Here is a 23179-nt window from a genome sequence, read left to right as displayed (position 1 = left end):
ATCTAATCACCATAACTTTATCCTGCCACATGGATCTCTAATCAGCAGAAATGTTTAGAGTGGATCAGACCAAGGGCCAGTGGTGGGATCCAAACATTTTAGTAACAGGTTCCCATGGTGGTGGGATTCAAACTGTGGTGTAGTGCCAATGGGGCTGGGCGGGGCACGACGGGGGCGTGGCCGGGCATTCCGGGGCGGGGCATTCCTGGGCAGGGCTGTGGCAAGGACGCAGCCGCTGCGCCGGTCCTTGGGCGGGAAACGAATGCACACAGGCGCAGGCTGCCACGCACGCCGGTGCACCTCCTGCTAGACTGCTTCAAGTTCTGCGCGCTACTGCTGAGCGGAGGGGCGTAACTAAGGCAAAAATCACGTGGCAAAATCACCAATTTAGTAACCCCCTCTCGGCACACACAAATAATTAGTAACCTACTCTTGGGAACCTGTGCAAACCTGCTGGACCCCACCTCTGCCAAGGGCCCATGAAGTCCAGCATTCTGTTCACACGGTGGCTGACTAGTTGCGTCTGTATTTGTACAAAGTGTGGTCAAATCACAGCTGATTGTTGGCAACCCAGCAGGGTTCTTAAGGCAAGAGACGAACAGAGGTTGATTTGCCACTGCCCGCTTCTGCATAGCAACCCTGGGCTTCCTAGGTCCGTGGTGGCAAACCTTTGGCACTCCAGACGTTATGGACTACAATTCCCATCAGCCCCTGCCAGCATGGTCAATTGGCTATGCTGGCAGGGGCGGATGAGAATTGTAGCCCATAACATCTGGAGTGCCAAAGGTTCGCTATCACTGTCTAGGTGGTCTCCTATCCAAGTACTATCCAGGGATGTCCTTGCTTAGCTTCTGATCAGCTTTGCCTGGACCATGCAGGTTAAGGCTCAAGCTGCCTCTAGGAAGCCCAGAAACAGACTGACTGAAACAGACCACAACCCATGCATCCAAGCAACCGGCATTTCTCCCCTCTTCCATTTCATGTCAACCAAGCATGGGGTTTGAATCCGTCCTTCAACCAGCACGGTGAAGTGGTTAAGGATGGTGAACTCTAATCTGGTGAGCTGGGTTTGATTCCCCACTCTTCCACATGAGCAGGTAAAACTGGATTTCTTTCCCTGCTCCTCCACATGAAGCTGGCTGAGTGACCCTGCGCTAGTCAAAGTTCTCTCAGAACTCTTTCACCCCCACCTACCTCACAAGGTGTCTGTTGTGAGGAGAGAAACAGAAATGAGTTTGGAAGGTGCCTTGTGTCTCTTTACAGTGATAGGTGGTGGACCTAGACGTCCAGCTTTATTGGCCGGGACAGTCCCGCTTTTAACTTCAATTCTGTCAGCCAGTCTCCGCAGGGTTTTTTTTTTAAATGTCCCCATTTTTGGAAGCCTGCCGCTTTTCTGCCAAGATTCCTGTTTGGGCGCTCCCCTTTTCCACGGCCTCTGTGATAGGGCGGAAACCGGGAGCGCCTCCCAGAAGGCAGTGAAGCACTCCCTATGGCGGCTTGTAGCGGTCCCGCTTTAAAAAGGTGAAAATCTGGTCACTTTACAGGAGAGAAAGATTGAGTATATATCCAAACTCTTCCTCCTTCTAATGTTCTAGAACAGTGGCGAACCTTAGGCCCTCCAGATGTTATGGACTACAATTCCCATCAGCCCCTGCCAGCATGGCCAATTGGCACTGTTCTGCACTGCATTGGCAAATAAATGCTTTGCCTGTGTGATAAGCCCGGGGAACTCTGAAAAGGTAAGATACAAATGCCAACACCCTCGTGGCCTAGTGGTTAGAGGCCGGCTTGGAAGAGGCGGGTTCAAATCCCAGCTCTGGAAGGAAAGCAAGCTGGCCGGAGGACGTGATTGATCGATTTGCCAAATCCACATCCCTTGTCTGCCCTTCTGAGGAATTGAGGAGGAGATGGGTGTTGCAACACAGCCAGGCGCGGGGGGAGCCAAGCGGCGATCTCCATTCCCGCCACATCTCCTCGGAAGTAAAAGCTCCATTCATTTCCAGGACGTTCGGGCTTCCCCGGCAGAGGTGTGCTCGGAATGGAGATCAGGGCAGGCGCGCTTCCAGTTTCTCATCCCCCCTCCAGGACTTTCCCGGGACCCGGTCCAACTTTTCGGAACCGGCGCCAGCTTGCAAGGGGGTCCGGGCTTTGGAGCAGGAGGCTCGTCCGCTCGTTACTTACGAGGCCGGGTCGGGGGCGAAGAAATCCACCGCGAAGCCGAAGTAGGTGCCCGGCGAGCCGGCGTAAACGGCGGGGCTGTCGGCGTCCAGGTTGAAGGCGCTGCCGGGCGCCAGCCAGAGGGCCGCGCAGAGCAGCCAACGCAGCCGCGTCATGGCCGGGCCGGTGCGTAAAAGCCGTGCGCCCTGGCCGGATCGGTGCCTTCCGCGCGGCCCCCGGCGGTCTGGGCCCGGCTGGTGGCCGGCGAGGGACGTCCTGGCTGGGCAGCGCGGAGCTGGGCCGGCCGAGCCCTTCCCCTTTGTTTTGTTCTCCGCGTCTCCGGGACGGGGCCGGGGCGGAGAAAGCACTGCCGGGCCCGCCCGCCAGGCGCATCATGCGGCCGCCCCCAGAGGCGGAGCCGGGGCTGGAGGCGTCCATCCGAGCAGGGATCGCCTCGACCGGCCGGTAAAAGTTCCCCTTTTCGCTTTAATGGGAATCGGGGCCTCCCCGTGCCGGCTCTGGCATACCCCAAAGCGACACCGGTTGCCTGAGCTCTAAACTGGGAGGGGTGGGTAGGTGGTGCTCAGGGGTGCCGTTTGTTTGTTTGTTTGTTTGTTTGTTTGTTTGTTTGTTTGTTTGTTTGTTTGTTTGTTTGTTTGTTTGTTTGTTTGTTTGTTTTTTACCCCGCCAATCTCTCGAAGGACTCAGGGCGGCTTACAAATAAAAGCACATTAAAACAATACAATAGAATAAATAATATAAAAATATAAGCATTATAACCAGAGTACAACAGATGCGATGGCATAGAGCAGGGGTCTTCAAACTATGGCCCTCCAAATGTTCATGGACTACAATTCCCATCAGCCCCTGCAAGCATGGCTAAGTGGCAGGGCTGATGGGAATTGTAGTTCATGAACATCTGGGGGGCCATAGTTTGAAGACCCCTGGCATAGAGAAACCTACATGGGAACATAGAAAACAGATGTGTGTGCTGTGTCCTGACTCTGTAAAGCAGGGGGGTCAAACGTGCGTCCTGGAGAGGGCTTATCAAGCCCAGGAGCCACTTGAGGCATCCCCCATCCAAAGGTGGGATCCAACCAGTTCTCACCACTTCTCTAGAAGTGGTTACTAATTTTTTCTGAGTGCCGAGAAGGGGTTACTAAAGCAACCTCCCTGCCCAATAGGGTCTGGAGGTGCGTGTGTGCGGCAGCGCCACTGTTTGAATCCCACCATCTTCGGAACCTGTTATTAAAAGATTTGGATCCCACCACTGCCCCCATCCCCCCTTCATTCCAGATTTGGTCGGGCACCCGCCACGTCCCATTCTGACATAGCAAGCCCCTCCCCGTGCCAGTCTGGGATAGCAAGTTTGTTGTGGGTTCACCAGAGGAGGGACACCCCCTCCCCACTGCCAGTCTGGGCTGGAGAGCCCACTGGGGGCTTAGCAGGCAAGGCAGCCTCATGCCCTCTGGACTCAGCCCAACCAAGTCACATGCATGTCACATCCGGCCCTGGAAATACATTAGCTTGTCACCCAGGCTGTAAATCATTCATAGGCGAGTCAGATGATGGGCTCTCCTCCTTGATTGGCACTTGGTTGGTACTTACACTTTGCCGCTGGATTTGACTGTGTCCAGTGACCAAATCCACTTGTCAACGATCACAAAAGTGTGTTGAAAGGAGATTATTGGTTATATATTGTCATGAAGTTTATATTGCATATTGATGCGTTGATAACACTGTTGAGATGTATCAATATAATTCTATTGATTGTTGTATTGCTACTCTGATGTTAATCTATTCATTCGCTGTATGTATTGCTTTACTTTAAAGTACTAGATATTACATGGATTTAGCTGTATCTTATTGTTAATGCTGCTGTTTAGGTCTTAGAAGTTGTATCACCTGTAATATCAAGTCGCCATCTGGGGTTATTTAGTTATATGTATTTTACTATTGTTATGATGTATCTTTGTTATATTGCTGAAAGGTATTGCTTATCGTGTTGTTAGCTGCTCTGAGCCCCTCGGGGATAGGGCGGGGTACAAATATAATTGAAATGAAAATGAAAAATGAAATTATTCTGCCTGCATGAAAGCACTGATGGTCTACATTGAAAATGCTGGGGGGAAGAATTAGGACTAATAAAAGGAAACACTTCTTCACACAACGTGTGATTGGTGTTTGGAATATGCTGCCACAGGAGGTGGTGATGGCCACTAACCTGGATAGCTTTAAAAAGGGCTTGGACAGATTTATGGAGGAGAAGTCGATCTATGGCTACCAATCTTGATCCTCCTTGATCTCAGATTGCAAATGCCTTAGCAGACCAGGTGCTCAGGAGGAGCAGCAGCAGAAGGCCATTGCTTTCACATCCTGCACGTGAGCTCCCAAAGGCACCTGGTGGGCCACTGTGAGTAGCAGAGTGCTGAACTAGATGGACTCTGGTCTGATCCAGCTGGCTAGTTCTTACGTTCTTACTTCGATTGGCGACACTCAGGCAAAGATCCCATCGAACCCTTGTGATGTGAGATGCCCTGGATCAGGGGTCTGCAACCTGCGACTCTCCAGATGTTCATGGGCTACAATTTCCATCACCCCAATTGGCCATGCTGGCAGGGGCTTAATGGAATTGTAGTCCATGAATATCTGGAGTGCCATAGGTTCACCACCACTGCCCTAGGTGGATCTCATCAGATCTTGGAGCCTAAGCAAGGTTGGTCATGGTCAGTATTTGGATAGGAGACTGCCAAGAAAGTCCAGCATTCCTACACGGGCAGGCAATCGCAAACCACCTCCATGTGTCTCTTGCCCTGAAACCCCTGCCGGATTGTCATAAGTTGGCTGTGACCTGACAATACTTTCCATCATCACCACCACCTGAGATGCTTGGGAGTGAAAGTGAGACTTTCTACCTGGAAAGCATATTCTCTCCCCACTGGGCCACACAGCCTTTCCCATAAAGCCACGCCACAATAAGAGAGAAAGCTTTGTTAGGGTTGCAGTTGTCACATTACATTCCACCCTTGGGGCTTTCATTACCATTCCTGAACATAGATTACAAGTCCTGAGGGCTCTCTGGGGGCAGAAGAAGACTTTGTAAGCTGGAGACATCAGCATCTGATGAGGCCTCAGCCTCAAAAAGTACTAGAAATAGAAAAGGAACGTAGGTAAATGTGGAAAGGGGGCGGGTGTGTGTGTGCCGTGGGGGGGTGGGGAGGCGCTGCAGGGGGGGGGGGGCAGAAAAAACACACTGTGTACCGGGCGCAGTTTGGCCCAGCTACGCCTCTGTCACAAACATTCTGGATAAACTACCTCACAGGGTTGTTGCGATGGTAAAATGGAGAAGGGGAGACTGATATCCACCTCACCATCGGATACACGGTGGGTAAAAATGTACTAACTACAGATACAAATGAGGCAGCCACAAACACAAAGCTGTTCCCCGGATCTGGCATTCCACTTGATGGGATAGCCATCATCATTACAGAAGTATTAAAATAACCAGAAGTACTAAAATAAAATGCCCTTTTAAAAGGGAGGTCAGTTCAAATATGCCGCGTTAGTCACTCCAAAATCTTTCTGATGCCAGAGACGGTATGGAGCGACGAAGCTAACAGGAACAGGGCGCTGCTCATTCACTGGCTACCTCAGTTGACACAGTATGTCTACAAACACATAATCTTTAAAGCCAGCAGTGGCATAGCGGTTAAGAGCAGGTGTACTCTAATCTGGAGGAACAGGTTTGATTCCCCGCTCTGCTGCTTGAGCTGTTGGTATTCCCGGTCGGGTGTATTCCCGGTCGGGTGTTAAAGGAATGCGCTAACCAACTGGCTGGTGTTTTTACTGGGATCTTTAATCAATCTTTATCCCAGTCCACCATTCCATCTTGTTTGAAAGCTTCCACCATTGTTCCACTACCAAAGAGATTTCCTGCTGACAATCTTCAGGATTATAGACCAGTGGCACTCACCCCCATCATCATGAAGTGTTTTGAAAAACTGGTCCATAGGCATATTAGTTCTTGCCTTCCAGGGATAACATTTGATAAACATCAGTTAGCATATCGGACTAATAGATCTTACTGAGGAGGATGCCAATTGCCATTAGCCTCTTACACACAGCTTTGTATGACCTGGAACAGCAGGGGAATTATGTGCGAATGCTCTTTCTGGCGGATCTTTAGTTCCGGCATTTAATACTAATCTACGCCACAAAGACTGAGTGACAAAACTTTGTGGACCTATTGGACTCTCTGACATTCAATCTGTTTGTGGATTAGGGACTTCTTTGTCTGGAGCGTTCCCAGAGGTGGTTAGACTGGGAAATCGGGTTTTCCTCAGTTCTTACTCTAAATATGGGAACGCCTACAGGGCTGTTAATGTTGGAGTCCTTTACTGTTCCAATCTCTGCTTATACATATGATTGTACTTCCTGTTCATCATAGGTACAACACTCATTATCAAATTTGCTGATGACACAACGGTGGTGGGGCTCATCTCTGGAGGTGATGAGTCTGCTCCTTACTCCGGGAATGGAAGTGGGACCGAACACTGCTCTCATGGGTGCAGGAAAAATAACCTGGTTCTTAACACTAACCGAGAGACAAAGGGAGCTCATAGTGGACTATAGAAGGAATAAGCTCCAGAAATTCGAAGTCCTTTGACTATAAAATGGAGATCAAGTGGAGCGGGTGGCTAGTTTTAAATTTCTGGAAGCTGCTATGATTAAAGAGGATTTGACCTGGGGAGTACGAGACTGCCAGCGGTGATTGGTTAAGAAAGCCCAGCAAAGACTGTACCTTTATCTGAGACTTTTAAGGAAGCAGCAACTGGATGGAAAAACTTCCTGGTGTCCTAATTACCGGGCTGTGCTATAGAGAGGTGTCCTAACCTACTGCATTCGTGTCTGTATGGTTCTCCAGTTGCACAGTGAAGCCCCGAATAGGAAGGCGCCTCCAAAGGGTGAGGATCCACCACTGCACAAAGGGATTATCGGCTGCCCTCTCCCCTCCTTGGAAGCGAAATCTAGTAATGTCTCGAGCCTAAATACGAAGCCCAAAAAATATATTCTGGAGGGACCACGTCTCATCCAGCCACCAACTCTCTTTTTAAACTGCTACCATCTGGCAGACGATACAGGGCCCTCAGAACTAGGACAAAGAGGTTTAGAGACAGCTTCTACTCTAGAGCTGTGGCTATGCTAAACTTCGCTGCTTCATATTGATGTATTTGGGGCTGTGTAGGGATGGGTGGAGGATGATGATGTATGAGTCTGAAATTGTGTGCATCGAGGAATGCTGCTGTAAATTTCGTTGTGCGTGCACAATGACAATAAAATGCTTATGCTTATGCTTATGCTTATGGAGGCTTATCTGGGGAATTCAGATTAGCCTGTGCACTCCCACACACGCCAGCTGGGTGATCTTGGGCTAGTCACAGTTCTTCCAAGCTCTCTCAGCTCCACCTACCCCACAGGGGCGGTTTCTGCACAGCCAATTACAGCGTTGTGCCATCAGTGTTATTGGCAATGCTGCAGCATTGGAGCTTTCGCATGGGTGGGTGCTCCGTAGACGGGTAGCGCATTGGCTGAACCCAGGCACTTTGCACGGCTGTGCTTTACAAACGGCATTCTTTTTTTCCCAGTGTAGACGTCACAGGTGTTCAGCGCTAGGATTGGCCAGTGTGGGCCACCATTGTGGGGGGTAGTCTCTGCAGCACTGATTCCTGGCAGGCGCTTTGCACAATGCCGACTTTGGAGCGCCATTGTTGAAAAGACACACTCAGTCAGCAACTTTCGAATAAACTGTTGTGGGCCCACTGGAGTGTTGCCGCGTCGCTGCAGTGTCGTTTCTGCAGTGATGGCCGTTCGAACTCCCCGCCTACAATGCTGTTTTTACCGTCCTTTTACTGGCTTTTTGGGCCCGTGCGGAAAACAGCCAGGGTATCTGTTGTGGGAAGAGGAAGGGAAAGGAGTTTGTAAGCCCCTTTGAGTCTCCTTACAGGAGAGAAAGGGGGGGATGTAAATCCAACTCTTCTCCTTCATATCAGCGCAAAGAGAATGCCGTGTAAAAAAATAAAATCCTTTATGCTTTATCAGTTTTAACTAGTTTGGGTGCTGTGTGGTTTCCGGGCTGTATGGCCGTGTTCTAGTAGCATTCTCTCCTGACGTTTCGCCTGCATCTGTGGCTTCAGAGGATCTGAAGATGCCAGCCACAGATGCAGGCGAAACGTCAGGAGAGAATGCTACTAGGACACGGCCATACAGCTCGGAAACCACACAGCACCCCAGCGATTCCGGCCGTGAAAGCCTTCGACCATACATTTAACTAGTTTGTTTTTAATCAAGCAGGTGTTTCACACAGTGTTCAATGCAGCTTTCTTCTCTTACAGCTCACTCAACCAAATGGTCACAAACAGCCACTACAAGATTTATTTATTCCCTGCCCATCGCCCAAATCCCTGGGTGGGGCACAGTCATAAAACATCTTAAAATAAAATTCATAAAACCGGCTTAGAAATTCCTTTCTAAAACCACCCCCACCCCCCACGGTAATCCACCCTCCTTAAAATACTTGGTCATCCAACCCATGTAAAGCCTGCCCCAGCAAATTTCATAAATTGGGCTTAGACTAAACCATGAGACATCAGACAGGTGAGAGCGTGGTACCAAATAAAAGGGAGCATTATTTATTATTTTTATTTGTTTGACTTCTATTCCGTCCCATCTCCAAAGGGATCTGGGTGGGTTCCGACATATATTAAACATGCCATAACAATAAACAATAAAATATAAATCCTAGCAATAATTTAAATTTTAAATTAAAATTCAAAGTTAAAGCATTGAAAAGATTTACAAAACGCTAAAATATTAAAAGAGGTGGCGTATATTTATGCTTCCCACCTTCCACCCAGTGGTGGGATCCAAAAATTTTAGTAACAGGTTCCCAGGGTGGTGGGATTCAAACAGTGGCGTAGCGCCAATGGGACTGGGCGGGGCACGACGGGGGCGGAGCATTAATAATTTCTCTGTTACTGTAAAAAACTCTTACTGTAAAAAAAGTTCCTAATTTCCAGCTGGTATCTTTCTGTCCATAATTTAAACTCATTATAGCAAGTCCTATCGTCTACTGCCAACAGAAACAGCTACTTCTCCTCTAATTGACTGCCTGTCAAATACTTAATACTTTCAAATACTTAGTTTTGTTTCTAGAAATCGAAAGGAGGATACTTTCCTTAAACAAGGAACTTTACCATATTTCTAAAACATGTTTTTAAAACAGCCCAACAGGGAGAATTATCCCGTTTTCTACCTTCGCTAACCAGCCACATAGGAAACAACAGGACTTGATGATTTTTGGACCTAGTGGAATTTCTAACGGAAAAGCAGACCCAATTAGTAACCCCCTCTCGGCACACACAAATAATTAGTAACCCACTCTCGGGAACTGGTGAGAACCTGCTGGATCCCACCTCTGCTTCCACCCCTTCTTCCTTCCCCTCTCTCCGGAGACTGAAAGATGTTACAGTCATCTGGCTGGGTGGCACTGCCCAGAAGGGATCACATGTATGACTGGGTACAGAGAGTAGTCTTGGCCAGGCACCTAAACTCCCGCAAAGTTGGCATCTGGTGGACTTCCAGTGGGAAAGTGTTCCAGAGCGCTGGGGCCACCGCAGAGAAGGCCCACTGGGTGGCCCTACCCCCAAACCTTGGAAGGTGATGGAGCCACCAGGAAGCCCCCCCCCCTTGACCTCAGTGTTCAGGCAGGTCTATATGGGGGGAGGCGTTCTTTCAGATATATAGATTAGATAATATAAGATTCATTGTTGCAGTCAATTGACCCCTAAAATATAGATTATGGATGAGTGATGGATGGAAAAACTTCTTACATTGTAAAAAGGTTTTCCCATTTGAAGAAGAAGAAGAGTTTGGATTTATATCCCCCCTTTCTCTCCTGCAGGAGACTCAAAGGGGCTCACAATCTCCTTGCTTTTCCCCCCTCACAACAAACACCCTGTGAGGTAGGTGGGGCTGAGAGAACTCAGAAGTGCTGTGACTAGCCCAAGGTCACCCAGCTGGCTTGTGTGGGAGTGCACAGGCTAATCTGAATTCCTCAGATAAGGCTCCACAGCTCAGGTGGCAGAGCTGGAAATCAAACCCGGTTCCTCCAGATTAGATACACGAGCTCTTAACCTCCTACGCCACTGCTGTTCCTTTGAATGTTCCTGTATTTCTACAGCAGCATCCAAAAAATGTAGCAACCCTGTATGTATCCCATCCATCTTCACTTCTGAATAGCTTAGCCGTCTCGGCTGTTAAAGCAGTCACATCAGGGGGCAGGGAGGGGGAAGTCCGTTTCTGTCTGACTTTTGGAAACTCAAGACAATCTGGAAGTACACGGTCGATGGATTCAGCACAATTAAGAGTGCAGCTGCATGAATGAAGCAGAACCCATATCACAGTGATGGCGAACCTTTTCGAGACCGAGTGCCCAAATTGCAACCCCAAAACCCACTTATTTATCGCAAAGTGCCAACACGGCCATTTAACCTGAATACTGAGGTTTTAGTTTAGAAAAAACGGTTGGCTCCGAGGCATGCGTTACTCGGGAGTAAGCTTGGTGGTAGTCGGTGGCTTTGCTTTGAAGCAACCGTGCAACTCTTCCAACTTACGACCTTAGGAGGGTTTACTCAGAAGCAAGCCCCATTGCCAGCAACCGAGCTTACTCCCAGGTAAAGGATCACACTTTAGTTCTTTGCATGAAAATCAGTGGGGTTTAACTTGTCTTGACAGGGTTACCTACACTGCTTCCCCAAAACTAGGTCTTAGGTTTAATGCTAATAATCGAGCCCAGCAGCCGAGGCCAACCTAGATGTGTGTGGGGGGGGGGCACTCTGTTTGTGTGTGCCCACAGAGAGGGCTCTGAGTGCCACCTCTGGCACCAGTGCCATAGGTTCACCTCCACTGCCATATCAGGTTTGAGTAAACTGTAACTTGATCACCTGTGGCTGGGGGTATTTTTCCTCTTCAAACTTCCGCTTCTTTAAAAATAGATTTCCTTCATCACTGTGTTTTGATATGGTAGAAGAGAAGCCGCTGAGTAATGACAGCAGTCGTTTTGCTGACTCAGCTGACAGCCTCCCCCGCACCCCACCCCCCCACCATGTTGAATCATCGGCCAAACAAAACCGAAGTCACAGAGTCACGACCGGCTGAGACTCAGCCACAGCCCATTGAAATTAGCAGTCTAGACATATCCAAATAAGGAAGAGGCTGCACCCAGAATATACTGTCGGGAGTGTAGTTGCCGTGGTCTGCCGCGAAAGAACGAGATTCGAGTACAGTAGCATCTGATAGATCCCCAAGGTTTTAGAGGTATGAACTTCTGAAAGTCAAATCTCCCTTTGTTAGACATCAGCAAAATATCTGGTATTTGATCAAGGGAACTTTGACCCTTTGAAGTTTATACACTGGGAATTCTGGTGCTACTAAACTCCCACACCGAGAAATATATGACCCTGAACTAAACTTTCAAAAGCCTCAAGGGAAGTTGGAGTTAGAATAATTTAATTTTTTTCCTCTACCCCCCTAGTTTAATTAAAACCACAGGAAAAAATAACCATGGATCAACAGGATTATTTCTTGTTTTGCAAACAGATTAACTCTTATCAGCTCCCTTGCCTTTTTTCCCCCCAGAATGAATAACTAGATCTGACACACCCGCGGTTTAACCAAAGGATTACAAGACTTCTGTTTTCAGTCTGAGTCTATCAGACTGACTGGTGGTTAAGGATGGTTTTGTGGGCAAAACGGTTATCTCGCCTCAAGGAAGAAAACATCCATTTCTAACCCTGCGTGCTCAGGCTTCGGACTGCAAGATGAACGGGCAACTGCATCGGGCTCCAGACTGTAAACAAAAAATGAAAGAGACCATTTTTTTTTCATCTTGAGAATCAAGTTTGACTGTCTGAAAGTTGTATTTCAGGAGAGATCAGAGGGGGCTCGGCTTCTACTGCCTTGGATCACCACGCTGTATGAGTGACGTCAAATCCCTTGTGATAAAATTCACACTTTACAATTTAGCTTTAACATTCTGATCTGCTACTAATTTCCTCTAACTAATGATAACTAATTAGGATTCATTTTGTTATTATACAGTATTCTGATCACCTGCGCAATTGGTTCACACACATCAAGTTCAGTTGAGGCAATTCCTTGAGATATAAATGTTACTAAGCCTCCTGATGGTCTGCCTCTCTTCTTTAAAGTTGAGGCCTGGAGTGCAAATGATTTATAACCAGGAATATTGATTGGGGAGGTCATGTACTATTGGAATGTCCAATGTACGAGTCGTTACGCTCTACATACATTCTGTCCATTGATAGAGAGCTCAAACGATGTCAGGCTACCATCTACTATGAATTTTCTACTCAACGGTTCCTGTGATCTCATATGTGAGAATGTTAAGTAAGTTTTTTTGAGGAACTATTTGGTCAGGGATGCTAATCATTGCCTACATAGTAGTAACGGCTAAAATATTTTATGTGTGCGTGAATGTTGTGAATTTTCAACGTTGTTTTAATGTATTTTAATATTTTAATGTCTCAGTTAGTGGATAAATGCCCCTTTTTACTAACTCTGTAATTTATAATGCCAATAAAGGCTTTGGAATTGGAATTGGATTCATTTTGATGTGCTGCCTTTGTAAAAACAATTTTTTTGCATAATCGAACATGTTACAGTGATACAGAAGAATTTATAGTTCATTAAATGACTATCACCAATACTTTCAAACTTTCAAAAGGTGGGGGGAGGGAACAACAGGGCTAAGTAGGTACTAGGACCCAGGCGGAGCATTCTACAACAAACAACAAAGAAGGTCCAGCATGCTGAATTCTGTGGTGGAGAAATATACAACCCTACGAACATCTTTTTCTGAGACAGACTATAGCAATTTTGCATAGACGGCCTCAGATCTGAACTAGGCCTATAAATTATATTAGGTCAATAAGATCTGCCATGTCTATTGTTTCAGATGTTCTAGGGCAGGGGTGTCAAACTAGCGGCCCTCTGGACGTTCATGAACTACAATTCCCATCAGTCCCTCCCAACATGAGCATTGGCAAGGGCTGATGGGAATTGTAGTTCCTGAACATCTGGAAGGCCATGAGTTTGACACCTGTGTTCTTGGGAATGACCAACTATCAAGTCATTAGCAGCAAAATCAAGATTAGCTACTTTTGAGTGCCAAATTCTTAAAACAATGGGAATTGTGTTTTTGTGTGTCCAATAAGATATGTTTAGTCATCACAAGTGTATCTAGAAGATACCTAGAGCTAGGATTATTGTCAGACTATCCACACCCTAATAGTCTCTAAAACAATGATGTGGCTTCTGAGAAGCAGATCTAAAGATACAATTTCCCACTACACTGATAAGAAACAATGGCGACTTATTCTCTCTTTCTATTTCCTTTAATTCTGGCGAGAAGAAATGACTCACCAAAACTTCTCTCTCCGGCAGGAGAAATGGAACAATGGCTCTTAGGGGTTTGGTTGGAATTATATAATCAGAACTCATGTGGGTTTTTTTCCCCTTAAAATTATTCCTGAAGACAGATGTGCATTTTAAAAAGCCATATTTGAGCAAGACTGGCACGTTTTCCATTGGCTATCTAAAATCAGCAATAAATTACTCTAACCGACAAATAGCATCTGGAGGGGAACACTCTCTTTTTGAACTGTTACCATCCGGCAGACGATACAGGTCTATCAAAACTAGGACAAAGAGGCTTAGAGACAGCTTCTACTCTAGAGCTGTGGCTATGCTGAACTCCGCGGCTTCGTGTTGATGTGTTTGGGGCTGTGTAGGGATGGGTGGAGGAAGGGGAAAGTGAGGATGGGGTATGAGTCTGGAATTGTGTGCATCGAGGAATGCTGCTGTAAATTTCGTTGTGCGTGCACAATGACAATAAAAATGCTTAGGCTTAATTGTGAGTGGTAATTGTCTTTGGCTGCTTCCACACGTGGAAGGTTCTCTGTGCTTCTTTCATTGCTGAAAACAAAGAACAAACATGCTTTCAGGATGAAATTTCCACACATGGGATTTTCCTGCCCTTGTTCCTGTTTGTTTTTCCCCCCTGACTTTTCTCCTCCACAAGTATCCCACAATGACTCTATACTGACTCTCAGGATTTTGAAGGTTTGAGTAGAGGCATTCTTGGGGGTGACTTTAATGAGTTTTTTTTTCTTCAAATTACAGGGTTGGGTACAAAGGTGCTTTTCAGCTGACATTATGGTGTCTCCAGTAGGTGGAAAGCCACAATTTTTTTTGCAATTCTTCCCTCCCACACTGTCTGTGAGGGCCATCTGAAACCTAGGTGGGTTTCAGGGGTCTTAGTGGGCTGCAATAGGAAGGGCAAGGGCAAGAAATTGCTTGCTCTGGGAGCTTAGTTCTACTCACTGTCATTTAGATTCAGTCCACGGTACTTCAGCTAACCAGTGAAAGCTAGAGAAATCAACATGCAAGGCTCCAGGCGATACCTCTCCAGGCAATACATCTCTTCTGTCCCTGACAGCTAGTTCCTCATTTTCAAGTGCACTTTGGCTATGGAAATGCATTGTGGACCTGCTCAAGGGAATGCCTCTTATTGAAGAAGAAGAAGAAGAAGAAGAAGAAGAAGAAGAAGAAGAAGAAGAAGAAGAAGAAGAAGAAGAAGAAGAAGAAGAAGAAGAAGAAGAGGAGGAGGAGGAGGAGGAGGAGGAGGAGGAGGAGTTTGGATTTATATCCCCCCTCTCTCTCCTGTAGGAGACTCAAAGGGGCTTACAATCTCCTTGCCCTTCCCTCCTTACAACAAACACTCTGTGAGGTGGGTGGGGCTGAGAGAGCTCCGAAAAGCTGGGACTAGCCCAAGGTCACTCAGCTGGCATGTGTGGGAGTACACAGGCTAATCTGAATTCCCCAGATAAGCCTCCACAGCTCAGGTGGCAGAGCTGGGAATCAAACCCGGTTCCTCCAGATTAGAATGCACCTGCTCTTAACCACTACGCCACTGCTGCTCTTCATTGCTCACATATTCCAGGTTTCAGCATAAAGCGCTTAACATAAGAGGTTAACAAAATATGTACGATTTAGAACTAGAACAGTTGGGAATCTGAAGGTGTCAGATTATACATCCTTAACTCCTGATAGGCAAACAGTTGTTACCTTGGCAAAACTCTTCACTTTAAGTAACAGGCAAATACCTTGGTTTCAGTATCTATATGTTAAAAGTCTCTGGCCCGTTATGCATGGAATGCTTACCTCGGGGCTTCTCCAAGTCCAGAGAACATGGATGCATATAGACTCTCCCTCCCTCCCTCCCTCCCTCCCTCCCTCCCTCTCACACACACATGTTCTAAGCAGCTCTAGATGCAAACCACATGGAATTCAAAAGGCACTGTCTAATCAGAAATAAAACATGTTTGCAAAATAACCCCCCCGCGAGCACTTTAAAAACTCCAAGGGGTATCAAATTTACTCAGAGTGAAGTGACAGTATTACAACCCCACACAAAATATATCACAATACAGGGACCAAATATTTTCACAGCTTTGGTGACCCATTCAAAAACAAGCATTTTACTACAAAGCCCAAGGGGAACCAGAGAGAAGCACTTTCTAAAAAGGTATTTAGCTTTATGGCAAAATGAGAAAAATGACAGGGAAAATATTTGGAAAGGAACCAAACTGATTGTGGGGGGAAAACAGGTAGTGAAAAGGTACAGCTGTAAGATTTGAACGAGTGCATGAAATGGCTGGCACAATTTATCAGAATTAAGTAATACTTTGAAATAATATTGACCCAATTCTGATTAATGTTGTAGGGCACAGATGTCAAACTCACGGCCCTCCAGATGTTATGGACTACTGTTCCTATCATCCCCTGCCAGCATGATACTGGCAGGGGATGATGGGAAGTGTAGTCCATAACATCTGGAGGACCGCGAGTTTGACAACTGTGTTGTAGGGTAAAACGGGGAAACAGTTATCTCTAGCAACAGCAAAATGCCTTGACAATGGCCACTTTATCAGGCCAAATCCTGACTCTTTTCATAACTTAATACAGAGTTTCCTCCGCCCCCACTTTCCCTCTTTACTTAGGTTAATTATTTTTTCACTCAAAAGCCTTTTAAAAAATTGTACTATAATGTCCTGAAAACACACACACACACACACACACACACACACACACACACACACACACACACACACACACACACACACACACACACACACACACACACACACACACACACACACACACACACACACACACACACACACACACGTGGGATTCAGCCGGTTTTCTAGAACCGGTAGCTAAATTTGTGGCTAGTTCGCCGAACTGGTAATCCTACCACTACTGAAAGTTAGAGATGTTCAAAGGGCACAGCGAAGGTAGGAAGCGGCCAGGCCCAATATGGGCACCAGCATCACGACACCGACATACTGTCATGATGTCAGCAGGAGGGACAGTTGGGAGCTTTTATAAGGCTTTGACCCGGTCCTTGGCTTTGCCCCTCCTTTGGAGCAGCAGACCGATCAGAAGATTGTTCCCAGGTGAGTTTCTGCCAGGCCACAGAGGAGGGGGGGAGGGGGTGCTGCACAGGAGTCCTCTCCTTGGCTCACAGCCAGCCAGGAGGCCTCTGTGTGTGGAAGCGGGAGGAAACCCCATCCAGCCCCCATCCAAGGGCCTTGCTTGGCTTTCAGGGAAAAGGAAGCCCCAGTCAGCCCCCAGCCAAAGGCCTTGTTTGGCATTCGGGGCAGCAGGATGGAAGTTTCCCGGGAGGGGGCTGGCTGGGGATTCTCTCCTCCCCGGCGGGGGAGCCCACCTGGCTGTCTGGGAGCCGAGGTGAAGACTCCTGTGCAACCAGTGGTGGGATCCAAAAATTTTAGTAACAGGTTCCCATGGTGGTGGGATTCAAACAGTGGCGTAGCGCCAATGGGACTGGGTGGGGCACGACGGGGACGTGGCCAGGCATTCTGGGGGCGTGATTTTTGCCTTAGTTACGCCCCTCCTCCGCTCCTCAGCAGTAGCGCGCAGAACTTGAAGCAGTCTAGCAGGAGGTGCACCGGCGTGCGTGGCAGCCTGCGCCTGCATGCATTCGTTTCCCACCCAAGGACTGGCGCAGCGGCTGCGCCCTTGCCACAGCCCCGCCCAGCAATGCCCTGCCCCTGGAATGCCCGGCCATGCCCCCGTCATGCCCCGCCCAGCCCCATTGGCGCTATGCCACTGTTTGAATCCCACCACCATGGGAACCTGTTACTAAAATTTTTGGATCCCACCACTGCCCTGTTCAGTAATATGTGGCAGGGAGCTCTTATGAGCTCAGACCAGATGAAGCGCCACTTCTCCGCTAGTCTTGTAACAGTTGCTACAAGCTCCACCGCTTCTGTTGCTAAGCTGGGCATCATGTCGATTTGCATCAAGCTTGTGATGTCACAAAAGTAACAGGTAGCAACTGAGACAACATGGAACAGTCCCAGCAGTAATTGGCTGCCCTTGACTTTTGAACTTTGGAAGATGACACCTTTCCTTCCCTACTTAAAGAAAGAAGAGATGAGGTGCAGTGACCTGCTCTCTTTTCGTGGCTTCATACTTTTGTGGCTGGCTATTCTGAATGGAATAATATGGACACAGAAAAGCCTTGCTTGCCCAATAGAATGCGCCTGTGAGCGGGGAAAAGTGGATTGCACCGGAAAGAACTTGCTCAGCTTTCCACGCAAAATCCCAATGACCACCAAAGCGTTGGTCCTGTCACACAACAACTTGACTGCTTTATCGCCCATCAGAACTAACTTTTTGAGTGACTTGGTCTTTCTGGACTGTAGCTACAACCAGCTAACCATGGACCTGCCCTTTACCTTCATTAGTACTGTCAAGTTGATATACCTGGATCTCAGTTTCAACAGAATTGCTTATATATCTCACTATACCTTATCACAACTTGGGAAGTTAATGTTGCTTAATCTGTCCGGCAACCCAACCCTGAAACTGGTGGAAACAACAGCTTTCAGTGGCAACCCCATGCTGACATATTTGGATTTCAGTGGCTGCGGCCTTCAACACATTGACAATGTATTTGAAAACCTGAGCCTCCTTAATCAGTTGTGGCTAAATAATAACCCTTGGAGGTGTGATTGCGCCTTGCTGGACCTTTCTACCTGGCTAGAGAAAACTACAATTGAGCTTTCAAGTATGACCTTTTTCTGAGACGCATGATTTTCTCCCTTATTCACAGTTCTGCAGGAATGCCATCTTCTAGCTACAAACTGTATGTTATGCCCTTAAATGACACCCATCCCTTTCAGAACATACGATTTGAACCAATACTTGCAGGCTCACCAATAGCTCCATCAATGGCAACTTCCAAAATTTCGCTGGCAGTGTAATACATAGCCAGGTTCATAAATATGCATTTATACAAAAGGCTTCATATATATGGAGAGAAATAGCTAAAAGGGAGAGCTATGTTGTCTGCAACACATAATTAGAAAGACAGCCTGAAACAGAATAGGAACCCGGATGAAGAAAGGGAAATATTTATTTCCTCAGATTAGAAAAAAAGAAGACGTCAAGATTCCCTAGGTTTGAACAGATTGCCCAAACTATCTATACACTATCTATACCTGTACACTCCTGTACCTGTACCTGTACAAACTATCTATACCTGTATACTCTCACACATGCCAGCTGGGGGACCTTGGGCTAGTCACAGCTTCTCGGAGCTCTCTCAGCCCCACCTACCTCACAGGGTGTTTGTTGTGAGGGGGGAAGGGCAAGGAGATTGTAAGCCCCTTTGAGTCTCCTGCAAGAGAGAAAGGGGGGATATAAATCCAAACTCCTCCTCCTCCTCCTCCTCCTCCTCCTCGTTGTCGTCTACTACTACTACTACTACTACTACTACTACTACTACTACTACTACTACTACTACTACTACTACTACTATCTGGGGAAATTCCAAGGTAGCCTGAAAATCTCATAAAATTACAAGTGATCTCTAGACAACACAGATCAGCTCCCACAGAGAAAATGGTTGCTTTGGAGGGTACTGTTGTGCCCCTGGACTGTTCAATAACTAGACTCTGTGTCCATGTGATTTCTTTATTATGAAACAGCATCAGGGGAGAGCATTTAGACGTTTATTGTCAGAACTAACTAAGTGCCAAAACGCCTTCCATTTTACCCCATATCATGCCCTCCACAACTCCGCCCCCCCAAACATCAGAAACCAAGAGTGTTTTGGCCCCTTCCAATCCCACGGCCCAGAAACAGTATGGGCTTCATTTAGGTCAAAACACTCTACATTCCCAAGTACTGTGGAGAGCAGCAACGAGCAGGTGTCTAACAAGCAGATAAGGCTTTGCATAAAACAAAGCATACAGGAGGGAGGAAAAGGAGAGACAGAGGATCCGCCTGGGAGACATGGCAGGATCAAACTAGAAATGGGTTGGTCATGACAGGTGGACTGGTGTTATGCCCTACTGCGCTCCATCCCCAAATTCCACCCTCTTCAAGCTCCGTGTAACGTAAGCGGATTAGCTTCAGCTCTATAGGAAGGGATTCCTGTCAGGTGTTTGAGGAACCTTCCTAATAATTAGCTTGATTTTCTTCGCTGCCACCAAAATATATTTTACTATAGCCCACACAAACTGATGAAACGGTCACCACCCTTTTTGGGAACACAGACACAGACAAAAAAATAGAGACTGGAACGGATTTAACTGAACAAAAACTTAAAACGTTTATTTCTGGCTTAAAAGAGGCTTCTCCCTAGGTAATTCTTGAGAGGATTTACGCTTGTTGGTTCTTTCAGAGGCTGTAATGATTTCAGAGCTTAGGTGGTTGCAGAGATGTTAATTGGCACTCTCACTTAAGTTTTAAAACATTACTTAGACACTCGGGTGAGGTCTCCTCTCTTTAGTTAGATTTCTTGTTCTACAGAAAAAAGATGTTTCTAGAAAAGATGTTTCTTTAGAGGCTCTTTTACTACTCTCTGTTGACAGACTCCTAGTCCACTGTACCCAACCACTAAACAAAAAAACACCCAGTCTACGCACGTGTGGGATTCTGGGCATAACAGCCTCCCTCTCCCACACAGTCCCAAATTTGGTCCTCTCTGCCACAGGACTGGGCCTCCCAAGACTGGTGTTAACTGTGGAGGACAGACTTTTAGACTTGTCAGAGGTTTTCCCCTCTCAAAACACCTTGGAGTAGCGGTCACTCTCCCTCCAGACTCAGGAGTTTCAGATGTCTTAATAGCTCTCCTCAGCTATTAACAAACAACAGCAGTGAGAGATCTCAAATGGAATCTCCTCCACTCTGCCACAAAAACGCAAAATCTAAAGGCACACAAAAAAAAGTCCTGTGACAGAGCTCAAAAAAAGACCAAAAAAGACCCTCTTCAAAGCACTTCTCGCTGACTCTATTTATAGTACCTGCATTTTTTTCTCTGGCCAATCAGGGCTGGCCAGGGCTTAACTCTTTCAGGGCAGACTCCACCCTGTAAACTGAATGCAGGATAAGTGCATTCGTCACACTCCACCACTGCCCAAATCTCAAGGAATTTCCCAGCCCAGAGTTGGCAACCCTAATATAGGGCTGTACCACCATCACCATCTATAGCCTCTATGCCTGCCCAGGGATGTCCATTAGCCGGCATGATGAAGTGTTAAAGAGCAGCGGACTTTAATCTGGAGAAGGGGGTTTGATTCCCCACTCCTCCGCATGAAACCTGCTGGGTGACCTTGGGCCAGCCGCAGTTTTCTCAGCTCTCAACCCATCTACCTCACAAGGCTGTTGTTGTGGGGAGGAAATGGGAAGGCGGCTGTAAGCCACTTTCCGCCTCCTTCAAAAGGTAGAGAAAAGTAGGGTATAAAAAGCCAACTGGTCTCGTCTTTTAGTGCGGACGTTGTTTCTCACCCGGTGCGAAAGGCGGGGAGAAAAACAAAAGCACACTTCTGCAACTTGCAAAAAAAGGGGGGGAAAGAGTAACTTTGAAAATTTGACCGCAAGGTGTGAAGGGTCTGAGGCAAGGAAGACGAAGGAATGCAGAGGGAGGAACAGATGGCATACGGGTTGCTTTCCCATGAAGCCACCTCACAGAATCACTTGGGGGCTTTCCCCACTACAGAAGGGAGCTAAGGTCGACTCGGTTCCCTTCAGTGCAGGGCGATTCCAGGCTGTCCCCACAGCAACTGAGTTGGCCCCGTGGAACCGAGCTGAGTGGGCGGGATCATCTTGGTGCCTGTTTCGCTCCTCGATCACGATTGGCGCTTGTGTTACGGTGGGAAACGGGAGCGTTCTTTTTTTTACAGTTTTTACAGTTTACAGTTACATGCACTTTCTGCCCGCCACGACTCTCCCGTTCTGCGCATGCCACAAAAGCGGCTCGTGATTGGTTGAACGGATGAGGTGTCGTTTTGATGCTTCCCCACTTCGAAGCTTCGAAGCGGTATCGACCTTGATCCGGCAGAAAAGTGTAGTTCATAACTGCGACAAGGATGTCGCAGTTCGGGGGGTGGGGGTGCTGAGACAAAACAATGTTGAGCTCGGTGGCAGTGGGGATTCACTGAGGTGAACCTAGGTAGAGACCAGTTCAACTCTGTCAGTGGGGAAAGCCCCTTGGAGAAGAAGGCAGGAACAGGAAGTCAATGGGGGGGGCAGCTGGTGTGCCCAAGGAAGGTGGCAGCAACACTTTGCCCTCTTGGCAGGCAATTCCTCTGCCAGTACTATCATTTCACCTTTTCCATTTCCTGTCCCTTCCATTTCCTGTCCCTTCTGCAAGCTCTTCCTTACCTTGTGGTGGGATTTTCAACATTTCCTGCTTTCTTCTTTTCAAGCCACAGAATCATTCCTATCCCCCCCCATTAAGTCCAGTGTTGTCCTTCCAGAGTGCAAAAGCAATGGTTTCCATGCTAGTAGCCATGCCAAGGTAGGCAATGTACCCAGAGTTACTTATAAGTGTACATTTGGAAAACATCACAACTGGTTAGGTCCCTGGTGGTAGCATATCGGTACTTGCACAGCATACAGGAGGTCCAAGATTCATTGCCTGGTATTGCCAGTTAAAAGAATGCATAGCAGCTGGGTTGGGAAAGACTTTTGTATCTGATACTTTGAATTGCAGTTTCCAGTTGAAGAAAACAAGCCAAGTGGATTGGTTAATCATGGGCCTTTAGTGCATGAACTGTTTACAACATATCTTGCAGCCAAAAGATACAACATATCTTGCAGCAGTGGCGTAGTGGCTAAGAGCAGGTGCATTCTTATCTGGGTTTGATTCCCAGCTCTGCTGCTTGAGTTGTGGAGGCTTATCTGGTGATAAGCCTCCACACATGCCAGCTGGGTGACCTTGGGCTAGTCACAGCTTTTCAGAGCTCTCTCAGCCCCACCTACCTCACAGGGTGTTTGTGGTAAGGGGGGAAAAGGAAAGGAGATTGTCAGCCCCTTTGAGTCTCCTACAGGACAGAAAGGGGGTATATAAATCCAAACTCCTCTCTTCTTCTCCTTCTTCTCCTTCTTCTCCTCCTTCTCCTCCTTCTCCTCCTCGTCCTCCTTCTCCTCCTCGTCCACCACCACCACCACCACCACTGTTCCACTGTTGTTTTCCCCCCAAGCACTTTTACCAAGCAAGTGAAATTGGCAAGGGAAGTTGCTTTGACAGGAAGACATTGACAAGGGACTGCGGCGGTTAATGGTGGCGCTTTACTGCAGCAGCCCCTCGTCAGCTTTCTTCTGAAAAAAACATATTCCTCTGTCAATTTCACTCACTCTTAATCTTTGCCTTAACAGGGCATTGCTCCTTTGCGATGAAATTGACAAAGCTAATGTGATAGAAGAAAATTTAAAATGGAGGAGGAAGGGGAGGAAAAAATGGCTGAAGGGGAGAATTGTTCTTCTGACATCCCATCACTGTTAGGAATAATACATTTTTGACAGTAGATTGTGGAATAAATGCAGCTGAAGAGACAAGGGGGAA

At 47.3% G+C, this 23179-nt stretch overlaps 1 protein-coding gene across 1 annotated transcript in view; it reads right to left on the bottom strand.

The window, feature by feature from the left end:
- Window positions 1-2519, bottom strand: part of ITGAV (integrin subunit alpha V) — a 106582-nt gene extending 104063 nt beyond the window's left edge. Inside the window, exon 1 of the mRNA XM_048485387.1 lies at window positions 2182-2519. Within this exon, the coding sequence (XP_048341344.1) occupies window positions 2182-2333 (152 nt within the window). The 5' untranslated portion in view covers window positions 2334-2519. The remainder of the gene's footprint in view (window positions 1-2181) is intronic.
- Between the last annotated feature and the right edge of the window lie 20660 nt (window positions 2520-23179).

This window comes from Sphaerodactylus townsendi, linkage group LG02 (genome assembly GCF_021028975.2).
Source record: "Sphaerodactylus townsendi isolate TG3544 linkage group LG02, MPM_Stown_v2.3, whole genome shotgun sequence".
In the NCBI taxonomy this organism is placed as follows: Eukaryota; Metazoa; Chordata; class Lepidosauria; order Squamata; family Sphaerodactylidae; genus Sphaerodactylus; species Sphaerodactylus townsendi.
The sequence above is the reverse complement of the archived record's forward strand: the minus strand, read 5'-3'. Positions and strand labels throughout refer to the sequence as shown.